The 21626-nt window shown below is 48.5% G+C and overlaps 3 protein-coding genes across 4 annotated transcripts; 2 read left to right on the forward strand and 1 right to left on the reverse strand.

Moving 5' to 3' along the window:
- Window positions 1-70: 70 nt before the first annotated feature.
- On the reverse strand, window positions 71-8585 carry hnrnpul1l (heterogeneous nuclear ribonucleoprotein U-like 1 like). The gene is made up of 16 exons (XM_067256998.1): window positions 8533-8585; window positions 7700-7987; window positions 7175-7525; window positions 6658-7048; window positions 6456-6529; window positions 6230-6369; window positions 6005-6104; window positions 5792-5904; window positions 5209-5475; window positions 4769-4891; window positions 4341-4469; window positions 2894-3062; window positions 1917-2189; window positions 1651-1838; window positions 1313-1510; window positions 71-1162 (listed from the first exon to the last, which is right to left on the reverse strand). Exons 2-16 carry the CDS (start codon window positions 7944-7946, stop codon window positions 1022-1024), a joined length of 2904 nt encoding a protein of 967 aa, XP_067113099.1. The 5' UTR covers window positions 7947-7987; window positions 8533-8585; the 3' UTR covers window positions 71-1021.
- A 499-nt stretch (window positions 8586-9084) lies between these two features.
- Window positions 9085-17798, forward strand: sympk (symplekin). Of its 2 annotated transcripts, none has more exons than XM_067257660.1 (27): window positions 9085-9211; window positions 9474-9575; window positions 9679-9744; window positions 9842-9895; window positions 10001-10074; window positions 10200-10326; window positions 10419-10668; window positions 10999-11169; window positions 11352-11591; window positions 11719-11870; window positions 11959-12109; window positions 12513-12729; window positions 12821-12971; window positions 13123-13358; window positions 13582-13663; window positions 13767-13880; window positions 14113-14260; window positions 14553-14713; window positions 14807-14915; window positions 15021-15121; window positions 15243-15333; window positions 15569-15670; window positions 15785-15972; window positions 16602-16778; window positions 16936-17028; window positions 17158-17343; window positions 17459-17798. In XM_067257660.1, exons 2-27 carry the CDS (start codon window positions 9474-9476, stop codon window positions 17633-17635), a joined length of 3720 nt encoding a protein of 1239 aa, XP_067113761.1. In that variant the 5' UTR covers window positions 9085-9211; the 3' UTR covers window positions 17636-17798. The 2 variants fall into 2 exon arrangements, with proteins under 2 accessions (XP_067113761.1, XP_067113762.1); XM_067257661.1 differs by having other exon boundaries at window positions 17158-17334.
- A 354-nt stretch (window positions 17799-18152) lies between these two features.
- Window positions 18153-20407, forward strand: rsph4a (radial spoke head component 4A). The gene is made up of 7 exons (XM_067257642.1): window positions 18153-18253; window positions 18341-18569; window positions 18668-18973; window positions 19111-19560; window positions 19706-19847; window positions 19941-20058; window positions 20176-20407. Exons 1-7 carry the CDS (start codon window positions 18153-18155, stop codon window positions 20405-20407), a joined length of 1578 nt encoding a protein of 525 aa, XP_067113743.1.
- Window positions 20408-21626: the final 1219 nt, after the last annotated feature.

The raw sequence follows: 21626 nt of genomic DNA on the forward strand, positions 1-21626 counted from the left end.
ACAGCATGTATCCTAATTTATCTACAGTATGTTATGGAATTTCAACTGAATGTACTGGAACAAAATACTCAAGACAAACCATTTACTGTGTTCAGATTATATTCTCAAATACAAAAAGAGCATTTTTTTTGATTCAACACAATGACATGCAGATACTGTTTTACATACATGGTATACAGTATAAAATAGTTAACAACCACACAAACTAACTAATGATCACTAAATTTGGAAAAACGATTGGAAGGTCTAGATGAGCATGAGAATCACAAATGTGTAAGATGATGTGAAACAAAATGTTGTTAGAGTATGTTTGACAATCACAATATCTCTTTGTACAATGTTATATAAAAATAATCAAAATATCAGTCTTCAAGACCTCAATTTCAATAAATAGGGGTAAGATAAGCATTAAATCAATCTGATGGAGGATAATTAGTTTACACCAATTACTAAAAAAATGTATGGTTCTTTGATCTAAAAATAAAAGTAACTATTAACTGTAAATTTAAAACAAAAAGCAACTGTCCAACACGATCAGCCTTTTCTCTTAAAAACAAACTGAACTGTACACATGCAAATCCCAGCTACACTGAGCTCTAAGAACATTCACTGCACAAAACTTTGTGTACTACTTGTGCACGTATAACTATCCCATTGTTGCTCATTCCACATGACCAAGGTCAACAATAGTCAGGAAAAGAAAACAGCTGCATGTGACCACATGAAGAAATGCTAATGCTAATGCTAAGAAGCTAGTGTCAAAGCATAAACAATAAATCACAAATCCTGAAATGCAAGGAGTGAAACTAGGGCTTTAAAAAAAACAAAAACATAAAAACCTTGAAATTATTCCGCTATAATAAGAAATAAGACGGGAGATGTTGAAAGAAAAAGGCAGAGATGCAGGCAGGACAAGCATGGAATGCTGCTGAGGGAATGAGAGTCGTCTTGTTATGGCGCACCGTGGGGGAGCTGGCTGGGGGCTGGCCGGGGGCCCGACAAGGGCCTCATTGGGGGGGCCCTACTGGGTTCCCTGGGAGCCTTGAGAACCCTGAGAGCCTTGGGTACCCTGGTTGGAGTAGTTTCCATAGTTGCCGTACTGGTTGTAGTATTGATTCCATTGGCTCTGGTTCTGGTAATACTGCTGCCACTGCTGAGCATACTGAGAGAGAGAGAAGGGGGGAGAGGAGAGAGATAGAGATAGAGAGTCACACAAACACACAGACTTGAGTTATGATTTGAGATATTGTGATTTGAGTAGCAGGTTACTAAACAGAGATCTCAATGCGAGCCAGCTGGTGTCTGGTCTCACCTGCTGGTACTGCTGGTTGTAGCTCTGTTGTTGCTGCTGCTGCTGCTGCTGGTTGTAGCTCTGCCCGCTGGCAGCAGGAGCCTGGCTGTAGGTCTGGCTGTAACCTGGATACTGGCTGTAGTTTCCATAGTTGTAGCCTTGATTGTAGTTGCCCTGATTGTAGTTACCTTGATTGTATCCCTGGTTGTATGACTGTGCCTAGGAAAGAGAGAAAACGACAACACTTAATACAACTCTTGCTTAATTCCGAGTCTCATAATTTTGAGAGCACATGTTGACTTCATTGACTTGGTACTTTCACCGCAATTGGGTTCAGAAGAGACTTCTTCAGTGTTTACCTGTCCTTGGCTGTAGCTTCCACTGCCTGCTTTGTTGTACTGGCCTTGGCGATTGCCGTTGTACCCTCCCCCTCCTCCTCCTCCTCCTCCAGACTGCTGGTTGCGGTTGTAGGCGCCTCTGGCTGGCGTCCCTACGTCACGCTGGTTAGTGCCCCAGCGATTCTGCTGGTAGCCCCCTCTGTTGTACCCTGAGAAAAGCAGAAAGGTTGAGTCCCTCGAGCGTTAAAACGGACCCACGCAGAACCTAGAACGTAAACAGGCCTCACCTCCTCTGAAGTTCCCTCCTCCAGGGCCACCACGGTTCTGGTAGCCCCCTCGACTGCCCTGGGGGCCGCCTCGGGTATCGAAGCGCTGGAAGCCCCCGCCGCCACGCCCCCGGAAGCCCCCCTGGCGGTTGTCGAAGCGCTTGTCTGGGGGCGGGCCGGCCTTGCGGCCCTCCTCGATGTACTGCTTCACCAGCACCTCAGCCTCATCGTGCTGCAGCTCCACGTAGGATACCTCGTCTAGAAACTCTCCAGCTTCTGGGAGCACAAAGTTGGCTACGGGAAGCAGAGGAGCGCGGTCAGGACGGGTGAGGCGGCGCCGTCGAAAGACAAAGAAAAGCGTTATCACCATCTTATTGACCACGGGAGACGGGGGGAGAGAGGGGGGAGAGACGGAAGTGGGGGAGAATACGTTAGGTGATAGAGAAAGTTATACTGGCCTGGAGCAAAACTTTACCTCAAAAGGACTGGGGAGGATTTGCTCCAGTTTAGATAGATGATGGAAATGAAGGAGAAAAGAAACTAAATCAAACAAATAAAAACTACAGATAAACTAAAAAGTTATGAAAAGAGGGGTAATAGTCTGCAGCTGCAAACCACAAGCAGAGCTTGTGGTAGCGTAGTCTATTGACATAAGTGTCCTGATCATACTACTGGGGTATCTGAACTCCAACCAATGGCTTCCATTAAATTTGTAACTTAAAATGTAAACGCAGGATAATCCTTCAAGGGTTAATGCCAAAGCCAACACTTGAATCGGACGTCACCCGAGTTTGCAGTGCCAGAGAAATGGGGGATGAAAGTGACAGAACAAGAGAATGAAAAACGGAGGGAAGACAGAGAGTATCTCTCTGGGGGGAGGGGATGGGGTGGGGGAGGGGGTTGTCTTCCAACTTTCGTCAAAACAAAAAAAAACATGGCAAATACATTGTCTTGTGTTGTTTTTTTTATTTTTGGGGGGTTATCCATGGAATTCCTACCTTTCATTTCTAAAACAGCATGATCGGGCACATCCTTCCCTTCCTCATCAGTTCGCTTTAACGTTCGCTCTTTAAAATCCTCGTCCGTGGGACAAATTACAATAGCCTTGCGTTGAAAACCTTCAAAAGGACGCATTTTTCGTCTCTGGGCTGATCCATATACATTTGTCTAGCAATGGTGACAAGAAAGAAGTACAAGCTTTTCATTATTTTTCGTTTACTTTCGTTACGGCTTTGCCTTCATTAGGAGGGAAAATTGGATTCCTGCAATGATGAAAGTGTGAGAGTTGTTTTTCATGCCTAGGTCTCTGGAACTACATATTCTCGTCTCTCACAACCCCACAAACTTACCTGAGTGTCTAGGTCAACCGTTTCCTGTCAGAACGAACTTGGGGGACCCGTGGCAACAAGGTTAAGAGTTACAACTCCAAGCTATGACCTGGTCACACTGCTACTACCCTGGGCTGGCGTCAAGCATCTGTTTTACAACAACTCAGTAACAAATCGAACTGACAATAGAACTGTTGTCTTCTTTTGTGTCTCATTAACAGCTGCAGCTCCTGGTCTTACGTCATATTCACTACGTCAGACTAACTCGTCTCAAGCATCGCCAATATGCATGTTATTCTTGTTCCGTTACGACATTGCAGCTTCACACACTGTCCCCCCTGCATGCCCCCAAACTCTACATGATCACACTGCAAGCTCATCTTAAAAGAATTCCTCTCGAATGGGGTACACATGTATGTATTGAATCTCATGATTAATACCAGGGTCCCCAGTTACTTACAAGAGCTTACCTGCTTCCTGTCACATGGTCATTCGTCTCCTCATCATGTAACAAACATACACTACCTACCTGTCAATACTCACATGTTCCAAAGCACACGAATGTCCGTTAGACCTTACCTACCGTAGTTTAACTTTGCCATTGTCCTGTAAATTTGAGCATGTTAGTACACTTACCTTGATGTTCCATTCATTTAACACACAATATTTTAAAGTTCCATATGCAGTCTGTATGTAGATATCTAATAACATCTATTTAATCTTACATCAGAGGTGATGTGAGTTTAAACCTGTGCTAACTCTTTAGCATTAACTTAGCAACATAAGGTGTTTTCTTACTCACCACCCAGCAGTGTTAACTTGATTTCAACATCTTATTTTAGCAGCTTATAGCTTTTTCCAACATGACATACAATCAAGAAATTCAGTACTGAGGGAGTAAAAAAATAATAACATACAACGACAAATTCTGGTTTTCATTTACGGTAATCAAAAACAAATTCATCAGCATGTTCACGACAAGGGAAAGTGAAGTAACTTCCAGGAGTTCAGATGTGGGTCAAGGCTTCTAGAGAAACAGCATATCACAAGTGCATTAATGTACATGTGCATCAGAGAACAGCAGAAGGGCAAACAGAGAGGGGAGATCTGACAGTACCTGGTCCAGGATGTAGTTGCGTTTCTTGCGGGCGGCGATCTGGATCAGTCTGTTCAGACACTGTGTCGCTTGCTGGATTAGGAGATCCCAGCGGCCTGCATAGTTTCGTTGACGACGCAGTCCCATCACCTGAAGGGTTATATTATTAAAAGTTGTATTACTTACGTGATATTACTGACTTAAGTGTGGTGCCTTTACACAAGATGCACCGATCACATTTTCGGGGCACCCTGGTTGTTGCTTGTAAGTGTACAACGTAAGATAACCATAGGGACCCGGGTTCAATTCTTGCATGGGTCATTTTCTATGTGAACTCCTCCTCTCTCTCTATCCAACATTTCTGAGTCTCTACGTCATCTCCATCCCAACAAAGCAGAAATGCTCCAAAAATAAAATGCTTTTTTCCTAAAAACGTTTTATCAGCTGACCTTCATTTTCTCCATGATGGCGTTGGTGCCCAGGATGTTGAATCTCTTCTCAGGGTTCTCCAGCGCGTGCTTCAAGGCCCAGGTTGTTTTCCCTGACGCAGGCAGGCCAACCATCATCAGCAGCTGACAAAACACAGACACACGAGGAGAGAAAAACACAAAACACGGATGTGTTTTACATGTGTAACTGCACGCACACACGCACACAGTATTTCAGTTATTGTAGGGAGTCAGGTGGCTGAGCGGTTAGGGAATCGGGCTTGTATTCTGAAAGTTGTCCGTTCGATTCCCGGCCGTGCAAAATGACGTTGTTTCCTTGGGCAAGGCACTTCACCCTACTTGCCTCGGGGGGAATGTCCCTGAACTTACTGTAAGTCGCTCTGGATAAGAGCGTCTGCTAAATGACTAAATGTAGCAAATATCAAATGGGCCACGCTCACCTCACAGTCAGCTTTGGAGACAGGCCCAATGGTTCCCCGGACCCTGTCCTCCAGTTTCACATCCTGGATGAAGGTGTATCCTTCTGGGAGAGGGAAGAAGGGCTCCTCTTTCTGCCCAAAGTTGAACTCGATGGCACAGTTCTTCACCAGTACGTGAGGGATGAGAGCACGCCCAGCCAGCTCCTCGCGAGAAACACGAAACGCCGCGTCCAGCCACTTGCCGTTTTTGGAGAAGGCCATCTCCACTTCTTCTCCGTTTTCAAAGTCCTGTACAACACAGAGGGTCACTATTAGGGGTGGGAATCTTTTGGTACCTCACGATTCGATTCTTGGGGTCACGATTCGATTAAAAATCGATTCACGATTTTTCTGAGATTTTTTGAAAGAAATCATTAAAAAAATATATATATATATATATAAAAACATAATAAAAAATTAAGCGATTCACATACATTTGTGAATAGATCTGACTCGCTAGCAGAATGGATCGCAATTAAAATGTGAATCGATTCCCCCCCCCACCCCTAGTCACCAGTGTGCCATTCTCCTCTCTTTGGCACAACAACATCGAACCGCTACTTACCACGTAGCAACCCAGGACATCGTTTTCACCAAACTTCTCGCCGTAGTCCTCAAATTTGCAGTTTGAAGACTTTTTCCCAGTTCCTCCGTATCCATAAGAGAACGGCTCTTCACCTGTTTTAAAAAAGGAAAAAACATAATATTTTAAAGAATATTGTCTTGTATAAAATGCTTGTATAAAATCTTCTGCCTTTGGAACACTTGTCAGACTAACCCAGCTGTGTACTGCAGCTGTCCAGGGACCAGCCAATCCGCACCACATGTGGATCAGGCTCACTACTGGGCAAGTGCTTCACAGAGATCTCCTCATTTATCTGGATGACAACAAAAAACAAGACCAAATGACAAACAGGTTCTCGTGAGATTAAAGCCAGGAATTCAGAGAGTGATTTGCAATGGTGTTTTGCATGCATCTGAAAGTCAAATTAGAGCGCTGTACCTTCATTTCAAAGCAGACTCGCCCTTTGTTGACCCCATAGGAGGCTCGCGCACCTGACCACAGGTATGCGAAGCCTTCGATGGTCAGGGGATAGCCACTGTACCTGTCGCGTGACACCTTGAAGTGGAGATCACAGTTGTCTGTGGAAGAGAGTGAGTTAACTCAAAGGGTGCGTTACTCTGTAATGACTCTTAACATGCATTCATGCAAAAGGGGCTTTGCTTACAGGTATCGATGGCCACCAAAGTGTCGTCAAAATCTTCCTCCTCTTCTTCCGCTGGGGGCTGAGGAGAGCGAGCCCTGTGTGTACCAGCAGAAAACATGAAGCATCTCAACCACAAACAAACACAAAACTTGCGTGCGTCTAACTTTTATTTTTTTCCCCATTTAAAGAAAAGTTACAAAAGTAAATTTCAAGTTCATCTAACCGTCTGTCTTCTCTGTGCTCGTAATAGCCGTATCCACGGCCTTCGTCGTGCGGTCTCTTGCGGTTAACGCCCTGCTTGTCATCTTCAGATTTGGCCTGGCCAGCCTGCTCCGCGTCCATGGCCTCCCATTCACTGGCAGGTTCAGGCTGCCTGGCCTCCTCCTCATCTTCCTTCTTCACGTCCAGCTCTGGCTTTTGGGCCTCCTTCTGCTCCTCCTTCACAGGCAGATCTGGTTGCTCCTCCTGAGAGACCTGCTCCGGTTGCTCGGCCTCCGGGAGCTCCTCTGGCTGTTCTGCTTCCAGGTCAAGCTGGGGGTCAAGCTGAGGAGGAGGCTTGTTTGACTGCTGGTGCTCTGCCTCCATCTTGATCTCAGCGTCCGTCTCGATTTCATCTAAGCCCCAAAAAAACAGGGAAGAAAGATGTATACAGTGAGGGAAGGTTGCTTAACGAATGGTTTCTCATGACCGATTGTTTTTTTACCTAACCTGTTTTAAAAAGGTTTTGTAATTGTACTAACCTGGTTTAGCTTCAGGATTCTCCTCCAAACGTGCTTCAGGTTCAGGTTCTGGTTCAGAATGCACTGGTTTCTTTACCTCCGGTTCTAGCATCTGAAGTTCTGGTGTATCAGCCCGATACTCCTGCTTCATCTCTGACTCGAAGGCCTTTGTGGTCGGAGGCTCAATCACATCATCTGTGAAGTCACCTATCCCATAATTCATTGCAGGGACTCCACCAAACGCCGGCCCTCCATCCAGACTATCTTCTTCACTCTGGTCGTCAATCACATTTTCCTCCTCAGACTGTTCCCCGTCAGGTTCTTGGTCGAGTCGTGCTAGATCTCCCGCGCGGTACGACTCTTCATCTTCCCCTGATTTGTAAAAATATACTGGTCAATTGTGAACTGCACAACAACCACACAAAGGAGTACTACATTTGCATACAACTCCCTGCAAGGCAACAGATGTACACCGTTATGTGCATACACTACATGGCCATGTTTACTACGAACATCTCGCTTCGAAATTAAGTTGAGTTGAAATACCTGACAGACTGTTGCCTCCTTCGGGATAGTCATCGTCCTCATCTCCCCCTTCATCTAGTTCTTCCTCCCCCTCATCCACAACTTCTGCAACGGGTGGTCCGGCAACCTCACCCGCTGCTTCGGCATCAAGTGCCGCCTTCAACCTTACGACAAGGTCCGCCTTGAGTCCACGAGTCTCGAGGCCACGTAGCTGAAGCTCCTCTTTCAGCTCGTTGACTTTGAGCTTCTTCACATTGATTCCGCTCATTTTTCATGCACCGTCCAGTTTCAGTGATCAGCAATCTCAGTCTGTGGAAGAGTTTAGAAGAATATACTTAACTTTCGCAAAAGGACAGCTAGAAAAGCAAACTTATGTACAGTAAGCGTATGTTTATTAGTTAGCCAGCTAGCTACGTTAGCTAGTCCGCCTAGCTAACAGCTAGCATATCTACCTTCCCTGTTGATAAACAGAACTAGCTAGCTACTCGCTATATTAATCAACGTCTGTCGCCAGTCCTACGTTAGCTAACACAACAGTTTGAACCGACACGGTTTGGCTAGCTGTAGACAATACTAGGCTATTTATCAAACTTTAGTATCGCACTGCTTCATCAACTGTGATATAAGTTTCGTTTTTGACTAGCAATGTAGAGCTAGCTAGACGTAGCTAGCAACCGCGTTAGCTTAAACGGTTTCTGCGACAAAGCATTGGTAGATTGCACTTGCAGCTTGCAATCTTAGAGCTACGTTAAATAGTTACGTTTAAGACTCAATGCCAAAGCGATCGAATTGCATTATACATATGTACAATAGTTTTCATGCAGGATTGCAAACTAACAATATGCATTGCAAACCTTTTTCCCTCGTCACCAGACCACAATCGTTTCTTGCCAGAGAATCATGCACCGACCGACTGTACAAAATGGACGAATAATGTTCCTGTCTAGCAGCCCTCTGGTCGGTGAGCGCTTCTCGTCTGTGATTGGATTAAAGGCCTGGCTGACATATTTGAAAGAATTCCCCTGCAATAGTGTACCCAGGAGTAAATACATGCATTAATAAATGGTATGACAAAAAGGAAAGGAAAATTGTTTGTTTAGTTTGATTTGCGTTGCTTCGTATTTATTTGCATTTTTCACATACGGGGTATGGGGATACACGTGTGTGGAGGGGTTACAAAATAATATCAAAGACTGATGATAATATATCAAGTCCTTTCAAGTTGGAGTTTGATGTAGATGACACTAAGCACACTAATCGGATGACTGTTTTAAATGTGCTTCTTTCATTAGCTAAATAAAGATTGCTTTCTGAGTTTTTTACCACACAAGTCATTGGAGCTTGACCGAACGAGTCTTTTTCCGGAAGCTTATTTTGGTTGCATCAAGGAAATACCGTCAAACATCCGTCAAACATGGCGGCATCCTAGCACATCTTTAGACCAGCAGGCTACCTAACAACATCTTGTTTCGTACATTTTGTTGTTGCATCCATAGTATTGTGTGGTGTCAGAGCCGTAGTACGTGTGATAAGGTAAGTTGTACCTAGTTAGCCTCGTTTTTGTCCTGCTTACTACGTAGACTAGCTGGCTAGCTTGTGTTTTCTCACAATCGCCGGGGCAATTGTTTTGCCGGTAGATGATAGATCTAGCTAACAAATTAACATTACTTCGTAGACCAACCACTTAAACCTGGGTTCTAGTAAATCAGACAGCTTGTTGTGGTTGCGCACATTACTGGCATTAGTTTACTGCTAGTCGCTAGGCTAAAAGGACTGAACTTTTTATCTGTCATAGATGGCTTCGGGCAGCGGAGAAGGTGCAGGTGCGAGGACGTGTGTGGCTATGCAGGATCTTACCGGAGAGGATACGGCTATTGATATGACGACCAGTGAAAAGGTTTACCATAAATCTCAGTTTTCCTTGGTCCAGTTTGTAACAATCTGAAACAAAATACCGAGTCATTCCTTCTTATTTGTTTTCCTTTTAATTTACCACGCAGGTTGTTGACCTTCTGAATCAGGCAGCTCTCATTGCTACAGATAGCAAACTCACAGTTCTCAAACAGGTTTGTAATCCTTAAAAATTACGGTGTACATTACATAAGAGATTGTATGCAACATTCTTTTGTTGAACGTGAACAATTCTGTTGTGTTTTTGATCAGGTTCAGGAGCTGATCATCAACAAAGACCCTTCATTACTTGACAATTTCTTAGACGTAAGAAATCCTGTTGCTTTCACAATTGTAGCACATACGCCAGGGTGTTAAAAGTAATTCATTTATCTTACAAATTCTCTCAATCTTTCTATATGTCCCTTTTAGGAGATGATAGCCTTTCAGACTGACAAGTCAATGGAAGTTAGAAAATTTGTCATTGGCTTCATTGAGGAAGCATGGTATGTCATCATTTTTCACTCACCTACATTCATACTGGCAACTATGTTAGATTACAAGCTGGTGCTAGTAAAACTATTTGTTAAATGAAATACATATGACCTGAAATTCGTTCTTATTTTGACAGTAAAAGAGACAATGAGCTTCTCCTGAGGCTGATCGCAAACTTGAACATGCTTCTTAAAGATGAGAGTGTGAATGTGGTGAAGAAGGCCATTCTAACTCTAACGCAGCTCTACAGGGTAGCACTGCAGGTACACACAATCCATGCACCGCACACCATCGATCGCTGCATGCTAACTGCGTTGCGTAACCTGTTTTTTTCTTCTTCGTTTTCCCACCCCAGTGGTTGGTGCGCTCCAAGGCCGTGTCGGAGATGCAGGAGGCATGCTGGGATATGGTGACTCAGATGAAAGAGGATGTTTTGGCCCTGTTGGACTTCGACAACGACGGAGTCCGCACGCACGCCATCAAGTTCACGGAGTCGCTCATCATCACTCTCTCTCCCAGGACGTCAGACTCGGACACTCCCAAGAGGCAGGAGGGGGACATCAGCTTGGACAAAGTTCCCAAAGACCACTCCTACATTCGCTACGGTGAGAAAACAAATCCTACTTCCTGTCGCTCTCAAGACAGAACAATGTGGAGCTCACGGATAAGTGCGTGTACCATGTAGGCTGAGGCCTTACGGCAGTCGCCTGGGTTTGAGTCCGGCCTGGGCCCTATGCTGCATGTCTTCCCCTCTCTCTCCCTCCCTGCCTTTCCTGTCACATTTCACTTAAACTCCTGTACAATAAAGCATGAAAACACCAACAATCATCTTAAAAAAAAACAATATATAGAACAGTGTCACACAATTCTCATGAGTTGTGTGACACTGTTCATTGACGACGACGTTCCGATTCTCATTGCATGTTTTTCCTCAGATACCCTCTGTGAGGAGGGCAAGTCTGCCCTGGAGCAGCTTCTGAAGTTCATGGTCCACCCTGCGATCACGAGCATCAACCTGACCACGGCCCTGGGCTCGCTGGCCACCCTGGCTCGCCAGAGACCCATGTTCATGTCCAAAGTGGTTCAGGCCTACGAGACGCTACATGGTACGCTCTCCTCTCAGTCAACACACTGGAAGCACTTCGCCTATAAACACACTGGAATGCTCAATATGCTGTATCTTATATAGAGTATAATGAGATTATGTAAGGTTATTGGAGAGCTTATCAGTCTATGCACATATACAATTAAAAATAGGAGTGTTGAAGATCTCATTCCTAATCCTCAGCTAACCTGCCTCCGACCTTGGCCAAGTCCCAGGTGAGTAGTGTGCGGAAGAATCTGAAGCTCCACCTGGTGGCCGTGCTGCGCCACCCCTGCAGCTTGGAGTTCCAGGGCCAGATCAGCACGCTGCTGCTGGACCTGGGCATGTCTCAGAACGAGATCACACGGATCACACCGTCGGTGAGAGAGCAGCGCAAACGACCTCGCCACGAGCCCTACGCCGAGGGCAAGAAGATCAAGATCGGTGAGGCGATGTTTTAAAAAAATATCCAAATTCTTTTCTTTCTTTTTTTCTTTTTACCCTGAAACCCAAGCAGAAGCATCAACAAACATCTCATTCAAAACATTTTTGTGTGGGGCAATATTTCCAGAACCTGCTCTGATGGATGACGATGAAGACAAAGAGGATCCCGCCCCTCCGTCTGTCTCTAAGCCCTCCTCCCTGCCGGCAGCACAGTCGGCCATCGACCTCACAGCTGACTTCCTGCGGCCGCTGCTCTCCCCGGAGAACGTGGCCAATCTGGTGAGCTGAGGAGGCCGGGCGTTTCATCAGCGTCCCCCTCCCTGTGGACGCTCATTCAGCTGACGCCGTGTGTGTGTGTGTGTTTCAGGTGCTCATCAGCATGGTGTACCTGCCGGATGTCATGCCAGCTTCCTTCCAGGCCACTTACACTCCCGTGGAGTCTGCAGGCACAGACGCCCAGATCAAACACCTGGCGAGGCTGATGGCTACGCAGATGACGTCAGCTGGAATAGGACCAGGTGAGAACGAGGGGCGTAGAGGCAGCAGGCAGGGGGAAGCTGTAGAGGCAGCATGCAGGGTGAAGCTGTAGAGGCAGCATGCAGGGGGAAGCTGTAGAGGCAGCATGCAGGGGGAAGCTGTAGAGGCAGCATGCAGGGGGAAGCTGTAGAGGCAGCATGCAGGGGGAAGCTGTAGAGGCAGCATGCAGGGGGAAGCTGTAGAGGCAGCATGCAGGGGGAAGCTGTAGAGGCAGCATGCAGGGGGAAGCTGTAGAGGCAGCATGCAGGGGGAAGCTGTAAAGTACACCATCACCGTGTGTGTGCAGCGCTTCAGTCAAACTCCAGAATGGAGGCCGCTGTTTGATTTGCATCAACGCCATTCCCATGACGTACGACGTCCTGCTCACTCTCTCTCCTCCCGCAGGACTGGAGCAGTGCAGAGCGCGAGACGAGGACACCGGGAAGGAGGACAACAACGAGGAAGGAGAATCGTCCAATTCCAAAGACTTGCTCATCAAGCGCAAAGTGTCCCTGGGCCAGGCGATCTCTGTGGTGGGGGGCTACGACAAGAGCCAGGCTCCCGAGGAGGCCCCCCTGGTGAAGAGGCTTCCTGAGCCCATCGTACCCTCCGCACAGACCAAGTGAGAGTCTCGCCTGCACCCTGGAGGTCAGCTCTGGTCTCTGCTCTCTCTCTCTCTCTCAACGTCGCTCTCTCTTGATGTGATTCCTCAGGGCTCCGGGCGCCAGCGGGAGGAAGAAGGTGTTCCGATTGGCCGACGTGATCCAGCCGCTGAGCGAGGCCCAGGTGGAGAAACTGACCAACATGGCCGTCAAGAGGATCCTCAACTCAGAGAAGGCCATCGCTCAGAGCGGGATGGCCCATGTGAGTGCTTGATATCATGATGTCTAAATCTCTGGCACAGATTGAAAAATGAATGTAAATAGTTCACATTTCTAGACAAGCCTGTTTCTCACTCATCTCCCCTTCACCTACAAGCCTGTTTCTCCCTCATCTCCTCCTTCACCTGATGCAGGTGCGCGTCAAGCTCCTGGCCAGGCTGGTGACCCAGTTCGAGGGGATGATGAAGGGGAACGTGCTGGAGTTCATCCTGGAGGACATACGAGGCAGGATCGACCTGGCCTTCTCCCTCCTCTACCAGGAGTACAACACCTACATCAGCCAGCAGCCAACAGGCCTGCTGGAGAGCTACGACCACTGCCTGTACACCCTGCTGTCAGGCCTGCAGGAGAAGCCTGAGCAGAGGGATGGGTGAGCAGCAGGCTGCAGTCTCGGTGGTTAGAGCATCTGACTGCATATCTAGGTCACACCTTCAGCCTCACCCTGAATGTTGCTTTGGATACAATTGTGCTAAATAAAAACATGTGTTCCTTGTGAGGGCAGGCTATGTCAACATCCGTTTATAGAATGGGTGTATACACTATATGTGTGTTCCTGATATTATAACCAAAGTATTTCCATCTGCCTCTTCCAGGCTCTTCACCAAGCTTGTACTGGAGGCTCCCATAATCACAGAATCGGCATTAGAAGTGATCAGGCGTTACTGTGAAGATGAGGTAATCCTGGCGGGACCTATTCATCTTCTGAAAACTGTCTATTGACGACCTTTCACAGGGCTGCTCTGTCAGGATGTTGAGTTTTGTTTTGTTTGTGTCTCAGTCTCGGGTGTACCTTGGCATGACCACCCTCAAGGAGCTGATCGTCAAGCGTCCCTCCAGACAGTTCCAGTATCTCCACGTGCTTCTGGACCTCAGTTCACACGAAAAGGAGAAGGTGGTGTATCACTTTCTGTGTTTCTCATCAAGGCTCCACAACTTTATTGATTTAATGGCCACTCAAATGTGTGTTGGAGTGGCACACTTGTGTGCCAACCTTCAGTATCCATTTATATATATTTATATATATAAATACATATAAGTATTTGATATGATAATCCTGAACACACATTTTCCATTCTCCAAACACAAGCGCTGTCTCACGTATCTGGACCTGTGTGTGACTTCAGGTGCGCTCTAACGCCTTGGCCTTCATTAAGAGGATGTACGAGAAGGACCAGCTCAGAGACTACATCGAGAAGTTTGCCCTGAACTACATGCAGCTTCTCGTCCATCCCAACCCCCCCTCCTTACTCTTTGGGGCCGACAAGGACACAGGTTGGACTAAATTGTTGCTCTCCTGCGCTTACTTGACGTGTCACTCGAGCCCTCTGCCGATTTAGCCACTATGTTCGCTAGATTGAGCAATTTTTCCACCTTCTCTAGTGACAAAGTCGTGACTCGCGACTTTCTGCTACTTTTGTCATCTCCATTTTTGTTGTTGAGCAGTGGCAGAATAACTAATTGTAGACCTACTTCAGTGTGGTTATAGCCGCCAATTTATGGGATGAATATTATGGCAGGATTTTAAAAAAATTCCGAAAGATCGTAAACACTGTCTCCCTCACAGAGGTGGCTTCCCCCTGGACTGAAGACACCGTGAGACAGTGTCTGTACCTGTACCTCTCCCTCCTGCCCCTCAACCACCGCCTGGTCCATGAGCTAGCCTCAGTGTACACGGAGGCCATCGCTGACATCAAGCGCAGTGTGCTGCGCGTGGTGGAGCAGCCAGTAAGCCTTGTTCTGTTTCCCTTCACCTCCCCCGCTCAGCTTATCCCCTCAGGGTTGATCTCGGGTTAAGAGTGGATGTTGTTGCTTCTCTAGATCCGTGGGATGGGTATGAACTCCCCAGACCTGCTGCTGCTGGTGGAAAACTGCCCCAAAGGAGCTGAGACGCTCGTCACACGCTGTCTGCACATTCTGACGGATAAAGGTAAAAACATGCTCTCGTTTTGAAGGCTGTGAGCTGGTAAAGGGTTGTGTTGAAGTGAAGGTGAGGGAAGCGCCTGTCTTCTGAACGATGCCTCTCCTCCGCCAGTGCCCCCATCTCCAGAGCTGGTGGAGAGAGTCAGGGACCTGTACCACAAACGAGTGCCAGATGTTCGCTTCCTGATCCCAGTCATAAACGGCCTGGAAAAGGTGAGCTTCCATCCAAACGAACGTGTGCGCTTCTGCATGGTTTCTACGACAACGATGGCTGTGTTTGACGGGGAACGAGCAGGGGTATTAAAGTGATGGGGATTTGATCCTTGCTGTGCAGAAAGAGGTGATCCAGGCCCTTCCTAAGCTGATCAAGCTGAACCCCATCGTGGTGAAGGAGGTCTTCAATCGTCTGCTTGGAACACAACACAGTAAGTTTTAGACACTGTCGTTTTAGTAGTGATGGTCGAGTGGTTTTCGTCCCTAAGACGGCCTTTCTCAACCCTGCATGTTCTAGATGTTTCCCTGCTCCAACACACCCGACTCAAATGAATGGGTGGTTGTTACCAGGCTTCTGCTGAGCTTGATAACGACCATTCCTGAGGACCAGGGTTGAGAAAGTCTGTCTTAAGATCTCCTGTGAACTTCCTGCTTCCTGTCCCCCAGGCGAGGGCAGCTCCTCCATGTCCCCTCTCACCCCTGGGGAACTCCTCATCGCCTTGCACAACATCGACTCAACCAAGTGTGACATGAAGTCCATCATCAAAGGTCAGTCGTTTCCCCCACAATCCTCATCATCCGACACACGGCTGAACAACGACTCGTGTTGCCTCCACCAACATCTCCATGCTGAGCTTTGGATGTGTTGTCTGTCGCACGCAGCCACCAACCTGTGCTTCGGGGAGAAGAACGTGTACACGTCGGAGGTGCTGGCGGTGGTGATGCAGCAGCTGATGGAGCAGAGCCCGCTCCCCATGCTGCTGATGCGCACCGTCATCCAGTCCCTCACCATGTACCCTCGGCTGGGAGGCTTCGTCATGAACATCCTGTCACGCCTCATCCTCAAGCAGGTCAGACGCCCCCCCCACATCCCATAATAATGACGACGACAGTTGCGCTCCGCCACTGAGATATACGTTTACATTTAGTCATTTGGCTGACGCTCTTATCCAGAGTGACTTACAAGTACAGGGACATTCCCCCCGAGGCAAGTAGGGTGAAGTGCCTTGCCCAAGTACACAACGTCATTTTTCAAGGTCAAGAATCGAACCGGCAACCTTCTGATTACTAGCCCGATTCCCTAACCGCTCAGCCACCTGACCCCCATATGGGCATCCCCGGACCTCCCTGTCTTCCTTTGAGGCATTGTAGAGCGTGCAGACACAGCGAGACTGTTCATTTCCTGTTCAGGAGGATGTAGTATCGTGTTTGTGGTAACTTGCTGCATCAGAAACGGCTTTATTGCCCAAGTATGTACACATACAAGGGATTCAGCTTCACACTGTGCTCTCGATGTTCTCACACAGAATAGACATTAGAAAGTTAGAAAGAGTTAGTAAACACAAGGGCAAGTAGTAGACAGTGCAAATATAACAGATTTTTAAACATTATTATTAAGTAAATATGTATATATAAGAATATACAAATGCAAAGGAATGTCTCCCCTTGTTGTGAACCGTACCTCCTCCTGGCTGTGCAGGTGTGGAAGTACCCCAAGGTGTGGGAGGGCTTTGTGAAGTGTTGTCAGAGGACCAAGCCGCAGTCCTTCAGCGTGCTGCTCCAGCTGCCCCCGCCGCAGCTCACCAGCGTGTTCGAGCGCTGCCCAGAGATGAGGGACCCTCTCCTGCAGCACGTTCACTCCTTCACCCCCCATCAGGTAGCACTCGTCTGCCATCTTGAATCGAGAACAAGTCTCCTTCTTGTGAATGACCGCACCGGACTTAAACAGGGCCTGAGAGTTAAATTATTTTGATTTTTGTATTTTATTTTGGAACATGTTTGATGTAAACGATACACTTGTTGCTATGTTACAGCAAGCCCACATCCCTGCCTCTGTGATGGCTGTGCTGGAGTTCAACATCAAGAAGCCAGAACCAGAGCCCATGGAGCCTGTTGTGGAGAAGGAGGTGATGGACCAACTGTCGTTCGTGAGATCGTATCAGACGGCCATCTTGTCCTCCCAGTGGTCTTTTAATTGGTCCTCTCAAAGATTCTTCTTAACACTTGTCACCACTGTTCTGTTTTACGACACGTAGATGGAGCTAGCCACAGTCGTGGCTGTAGTTAGGCCTGAACCTCTTCTGGAACCACTGAAGGAACCTGAACCCGTGGTACAGCAGAGGGCGCCGAAGCCCAAGGAAGAAGAGGAACCGATGGAAATAGGGCAACCAGTGCAAGCCGTTCAACAAGAGAACACAGGCAGTACCTCTCAGGTACAACAGGTCTGTGTACATTTTGGAACAGTCATTTCTTGTCTGTAAATATTGATATTCATGTGTAAAGGGTAACCATGGTGGTAGTTTAAGTAGAGTAAATCATGGATGATCATTCTTCTAGGTGGAATTACCTGTGGTAGAAGAACGCTGTGCATCATCAGGCCCTGTAGAGGCAGTGGAGGAACCGATGGAGGCGCTAACCGAGCCCTCCCCAGAAGTTAACGACACGTCTAAAGATGTCACAGAGGACGGGAACACAGAACCTGAATCTGACAGTCGGACAGAAGATGTAGAATGATTCAGATAAAACAATAACGGCTCCTAAAGAATTAAGTGCGACAATGTATTTTCGAAAATAGACGTTGTTTAGTTGGTTTAAGCCTAGGTTACATTTTTTTGTCTGGAAAATGTCTTGGAAATGTCTTCTTGCCATGATGAATAAAACTGTTTCTAAGATTGTATCACATCTATATTTTTTGGGATATTTTAAATGCAACATTGGGCTAAAAGTGTGCCCATTTCATGTCCAGCTGAGTCAGAGAGCCGCGGTCCAGTCTGTGTTCCGGGCGCGCGTTCGAACGTACACGTGCATTGTGCATAGCAACCGGATTGTTTACCATCGCAACCGACTGTTTCTAGAGAATGTCAAAACCGACGGCAGTATTTTGAGCTGTCGATTAATAGTTTCTCTAAATTTAAAGAATTGGTCGTATGTTGCATGTGTGGTTAAATACGACCTTTGGCGAATTGTGTGTGGCTACTCTAACAACTTAGCAGCATTGCCAGAGCAAAGTAACGTTTGATAAATCATAGAGATGGCGTCTCCGGAGCCTGCGCCGACCAACCAAACAGAAGAAATGACGGTCAACTTCAAGGCTTTTTTGCTGAAGAACAGCACTAAAAGTAACATCAATCTGTGAGTATTAAGTGGTGGTTGTAATTTGGATTGTCAAGCATCGACTATGCGTGTGGAGTTAGAGTTGATTCGAACTTCACTTTCCAGCTACGACCACTTGGCACGGTTACTAACCAAGGTGATGGATGAACGTCCAGAAAATGTGGTCGACATCTTTGAAGATATGAGTCGTGAGGTGAAGCGGGGAATTCTTCCTGAAACGCAGAGCACATTGCGAGATGTGGCTTTCATCCCCGCTACCCAGCTGTTGGCTGAGAAGCAGAGATTGCTGTTCTCTCGGGGTGGCGGGGATGAGGGTGACCAGGAGGAGGAACTGGTGAGTTTTCAAAACTTCGACAAGATACATCTAGCCTAAATAAACAATATCCTGTGGATCGAGTCAATCAAAATGTGCTTTCCCCCCTGTGTTATCAGGTTGACACACCCCTTCCCAACGTAGGAGAGCTTGCCTTTTTCCTAGAGCAAGCTGGAGTTGGTCTGGGCAGAGAGGAGATGCACAGAATATTCCTAGCACTCAAACACCTGGTGGACACGCAACCTCTGCATCGCTGCCGTTTTTGGGGCAAGATTCTGGGAACGGACAGTAATTATATAGTGGCTGAAGGCGAGTACCGAGAGGGGGAGGAGGAAGAGGAGGAGGTGGTGGAGGAGGTGGTGGTGGAGGAGGAGGAGAAGAGAGAGGCTCGGGAGGAGGAGGAGGACACTGAAGTGGTAGATGTGGTGAGTAGAACAAGACGATAAAGAGAATAAAAGAGCTGTTTCCTTACTGTCCTCCATGATGACGATGATAATCAGAGGCCTGTGTTTTTGCTGTACTTCACGTTTCTTAAAACCCGCAGCGATCTGTTTCCCTTTAGGCAGACCCTCTCCCTCGCTCTACCTACAAGCCTCCACCGGTGGTGCCAAAAGAGGAAAACCGCACAGGAGCTAACAAGTACAGCTACTTTGTATGCACAGAGCCGGGCCTTCCCTGGGTGAAGCTGCCGGCTGTGACTCCAGCCCAGGTGACGGCTGCACGTCACATACGCAAGTTCTTCACAGGCAGACTGGATGCCCCCGTCGTCAGCTACCCACCGTTCCCGGGCAACGAGGCCAACTACTTAAGGGCCCAGATAGCTCGCATCTCAGCCGGCTCACACGTCAGTCCCCTGGGCTTCTACCAGTTCGGAGAGGAGGAAGGTGAGGAGGAGGAGGAGGGTGCTCGCGACGGCTACGAGGAGAACCCCGACTTCGAGGGAATACCTGTTCACGAGATGGCCGAATCTCTGTCTGCCTGGGTGCATCACGTCCAGCACATCTTACAACAGGTAACGCTCTACGATGTGTGGGTTTGCATCCCGTGTCCTCACTGCCATCCACGTAACGGCTCCATCACAGTCACGGCTCCATCACAGTCACGGCTCCATCACAGTCATGGCAGCTCGGACGCTGACTGGCAGTCCCCCTCTGCAGGGTCGCTGTGTGTGGGTGAACCAGGTGGAGAAGCCGGAGGAAGACTTTGAGGAGGAAGGAGAGGAGGAGAAGGAGGAGGAGCCTGACGAGCCAGAGCCAGAAGTGGGGCCCCCCCTCCTCACTCCTCTCACTGAGGACATAGGTGAGACCCCCACCCCCCTTCTCTACAGGCCTCCAAGCCCCCCCCCCTCCTGCGTTCTGCTCCGATAAAGTGCTGACGTTGTGTTTGTTGCAGAGGTGTTGGACACTCCTCCCTGGAGTTCCAGGATGTCTTCACACCTTATTTCTCAGTTCGCTGTTGCTGTGCTGCGCTCCAACCTGTGGCCAGGAGCATATTCGTACGCGAGTGGCAAGTAAGATGGGATTTCTCGTCGCGATCGATCTGACCTGAGTCAAAAGTGCCAAACGTCTGGGTTAGACAACATCCCAGTTTGAAGATAAATATTATTCTGTTCTTGTTATCCGTGTAGGAAATTCGAGAACATCTACATTGGTTGGGGGGTGAAGTTCGCTGGGGATGGCTACACCCCAACCGGGCCCCCCGCGCCCCAGCGCGAGTACCCCAGCGGGCCGGAGATCACGGAGGCCCAGGACCCCAGCCTGGAGGAGGAGCAGGCACTGAAGGCAGCTCTGGAGGACCAGAAGGCCGCCCAGGAGGAGGCAGAGGGCCTGGACGGGGAGGAGGAGGAGGAGGACGACTGAGACTGGGGAGGAGGACGACTGAGACTGGGGAGGAGGACGACTGAGACTGGGGAGGAGGACGACTGAGACTGGGGAGGAGGAGGAGGAGGAGGAGGACTGAGACTGGGGAGGAGGACTGAGACTGGGGAGGAGGAGAAGGAGGAGGAGGACTGAGACTGGGGAGGAGGAGGAGGACTGAGACTGGGGAGGAGAAGGAGGAGGAGGACTGAGACTGGGGAGGAGGAGGAGGAGGACTGAGACTGGGGAGGAGGACTGAGACTGGGGAGGAGGAGGAGGAGGACTGAGACTGGGGAGGAGGACTGAGACTGGGGAGGAGGACTGAGACTGGGGAGGAGGACTGAGACTGGGGAGGAGGAGGAGGACTGAGACTGGGGAGGAGGACTGAGACTGGGGAGGAGAAGGAGGAGGAGGACTGAGACTGGGGAGGAGGAGGAGGAGGAGGACGACTGAGACTGGGGAGGAGGAGGAGGAGGACTGAGACTGGGGAGGAGGACTGAGACTGGGGAGGAGGAGAAGGAGGAGGAGGACTGAGACTGGGGAGGAGGAGGAGGAGGAGGACTGAGACTGGGGAGGAGAAGGAGGAGGAGGACTGAGACTGGGGAGGAGGAGGAGGAGGACTGAGACTGGGGAGGAGGACTGAGACTGGGGAGGAGGAGAAGGAGGAGGAGGACTGAGACTGGGGAGGAGGAGGAGGAGGAGGACTGAGACTGGGGAGGAGGACTGAGACTGGGGAGGAGGAGGAGGAGGACTGAGACTGGGGAGGAGGACTGAGACTGGGGAGGAGGAGGAGGAGGAGGACTGAGACTGGGGAGGAGGAGGAGGAGGAGGACTGAGACTGGGGAGGAGGACTGAGACTGGGGAGGAGGAGGAGGAGGACTGAGACTGGGGAGGAGGACTGAGACTGGGGAGGAGGAGGAGGAGGACTGAGACTGGGGAGGAGGACTGAGACTGGGGAGGAGGAGGAGGAGGAGGACTGAGACTGGGGAGGAGGACTGAGACTGGGGAGGAGGAGGACTGAGACTGGGGAAATCAGATTTTATTTTAAAAAAAAGTAGACTTGAGATATATATTACCTGGGGAAAATGTGTTGACTTTGTTACGGTTAATACAAATAAAGGAAATCTCACATTAATGTTGTTTTGTTTTATCAGTTTTAAGTTTACATTGCTAGTAAAACGTGCTAAACAAATACAGTTTGATTTGATGTTCTATCCCATCC

The sequence above is a fragment of the Osmerus mordax genome, chromosome 19 (assembly GCF_038355195.1).
Source record: "Osmerus mordax isolate fOsmMor3 chromosome 19, fOsmMor3.pri, whole genome shotgun sequence".
NCBI classification, from domain to species: domain Eukaryota; kingdom Metazoa; phylum Chordata; class Actinopteri; order Osmeriformes; family Osmeridae; genus Osmerus; species Osmerus mordax.

Bases quoted from the DNA above. Each gene is read 5' to 3' on its own strand.
- hnrnpul1l (XM_067256998.1), bottom strand. From the start codon at position 7,946: ATGAGCGGAATCAATGTGAAGAAGCTCAAAGTCAACGAGCTGAAAGAG. The intron at 6,105-6,229 runs GTACAGCGCTCT...GTTGTCATCCAG, and splicing joins GAGTCTGCTTTGAAATGAAG to ATAAATGAGGAGATCTCTGT. The intron at 3,063-4,340 runs GTACTGTCAGAT...CACCATTGCTAG, and splicing joins GCAACTACATCCTGGACCAG to ACAAATGTATATGGATCAGC.
- sympk (XM_067257660.1), top strand. From the start codon at position 9,474: ATGGCTTCGGGCAGCGGAGAAGGTGCAGGTGCGAGGACGTGTGTGGCT. The intron at 12,110-12,512 runs GTGAGAACGAGG...CTCCTCCCGCAG, and splicing joins GTCAGCTGGAATAGGACCAG to GACTGGAGCAGTGCAGAGCG. The intron at 15,973-16,601 runs GTCAGACGCCCC...CTGGCTGTGCAG, and splicing joins CACGCCTCATCCTCAAGCAG to GTGTGGAAGTACCCCAAGGT.
- rsph4a (XM_067257642.1), top strand. From the start codon at position 18,153: ATGGCGTCTCCGGAGCCTGCGCCGACCAACCAAACAGAAGAAATGACG. The intron at 18,974-19,110 runs GTGAGTAGAACA...GTTTCCCTTTAG, and splicing joins ACACTGAAGTGGTAGATGTG to GCAGACCCTCTCCCTCGCTC. The intron at 19,561-19,705 runs GTAACGCTCTAC...CCCCCTCTGCAG, and splicing joins TCCAGCACATCTTACAACAG to GGTCGCTGTGTGTGGGTGAA.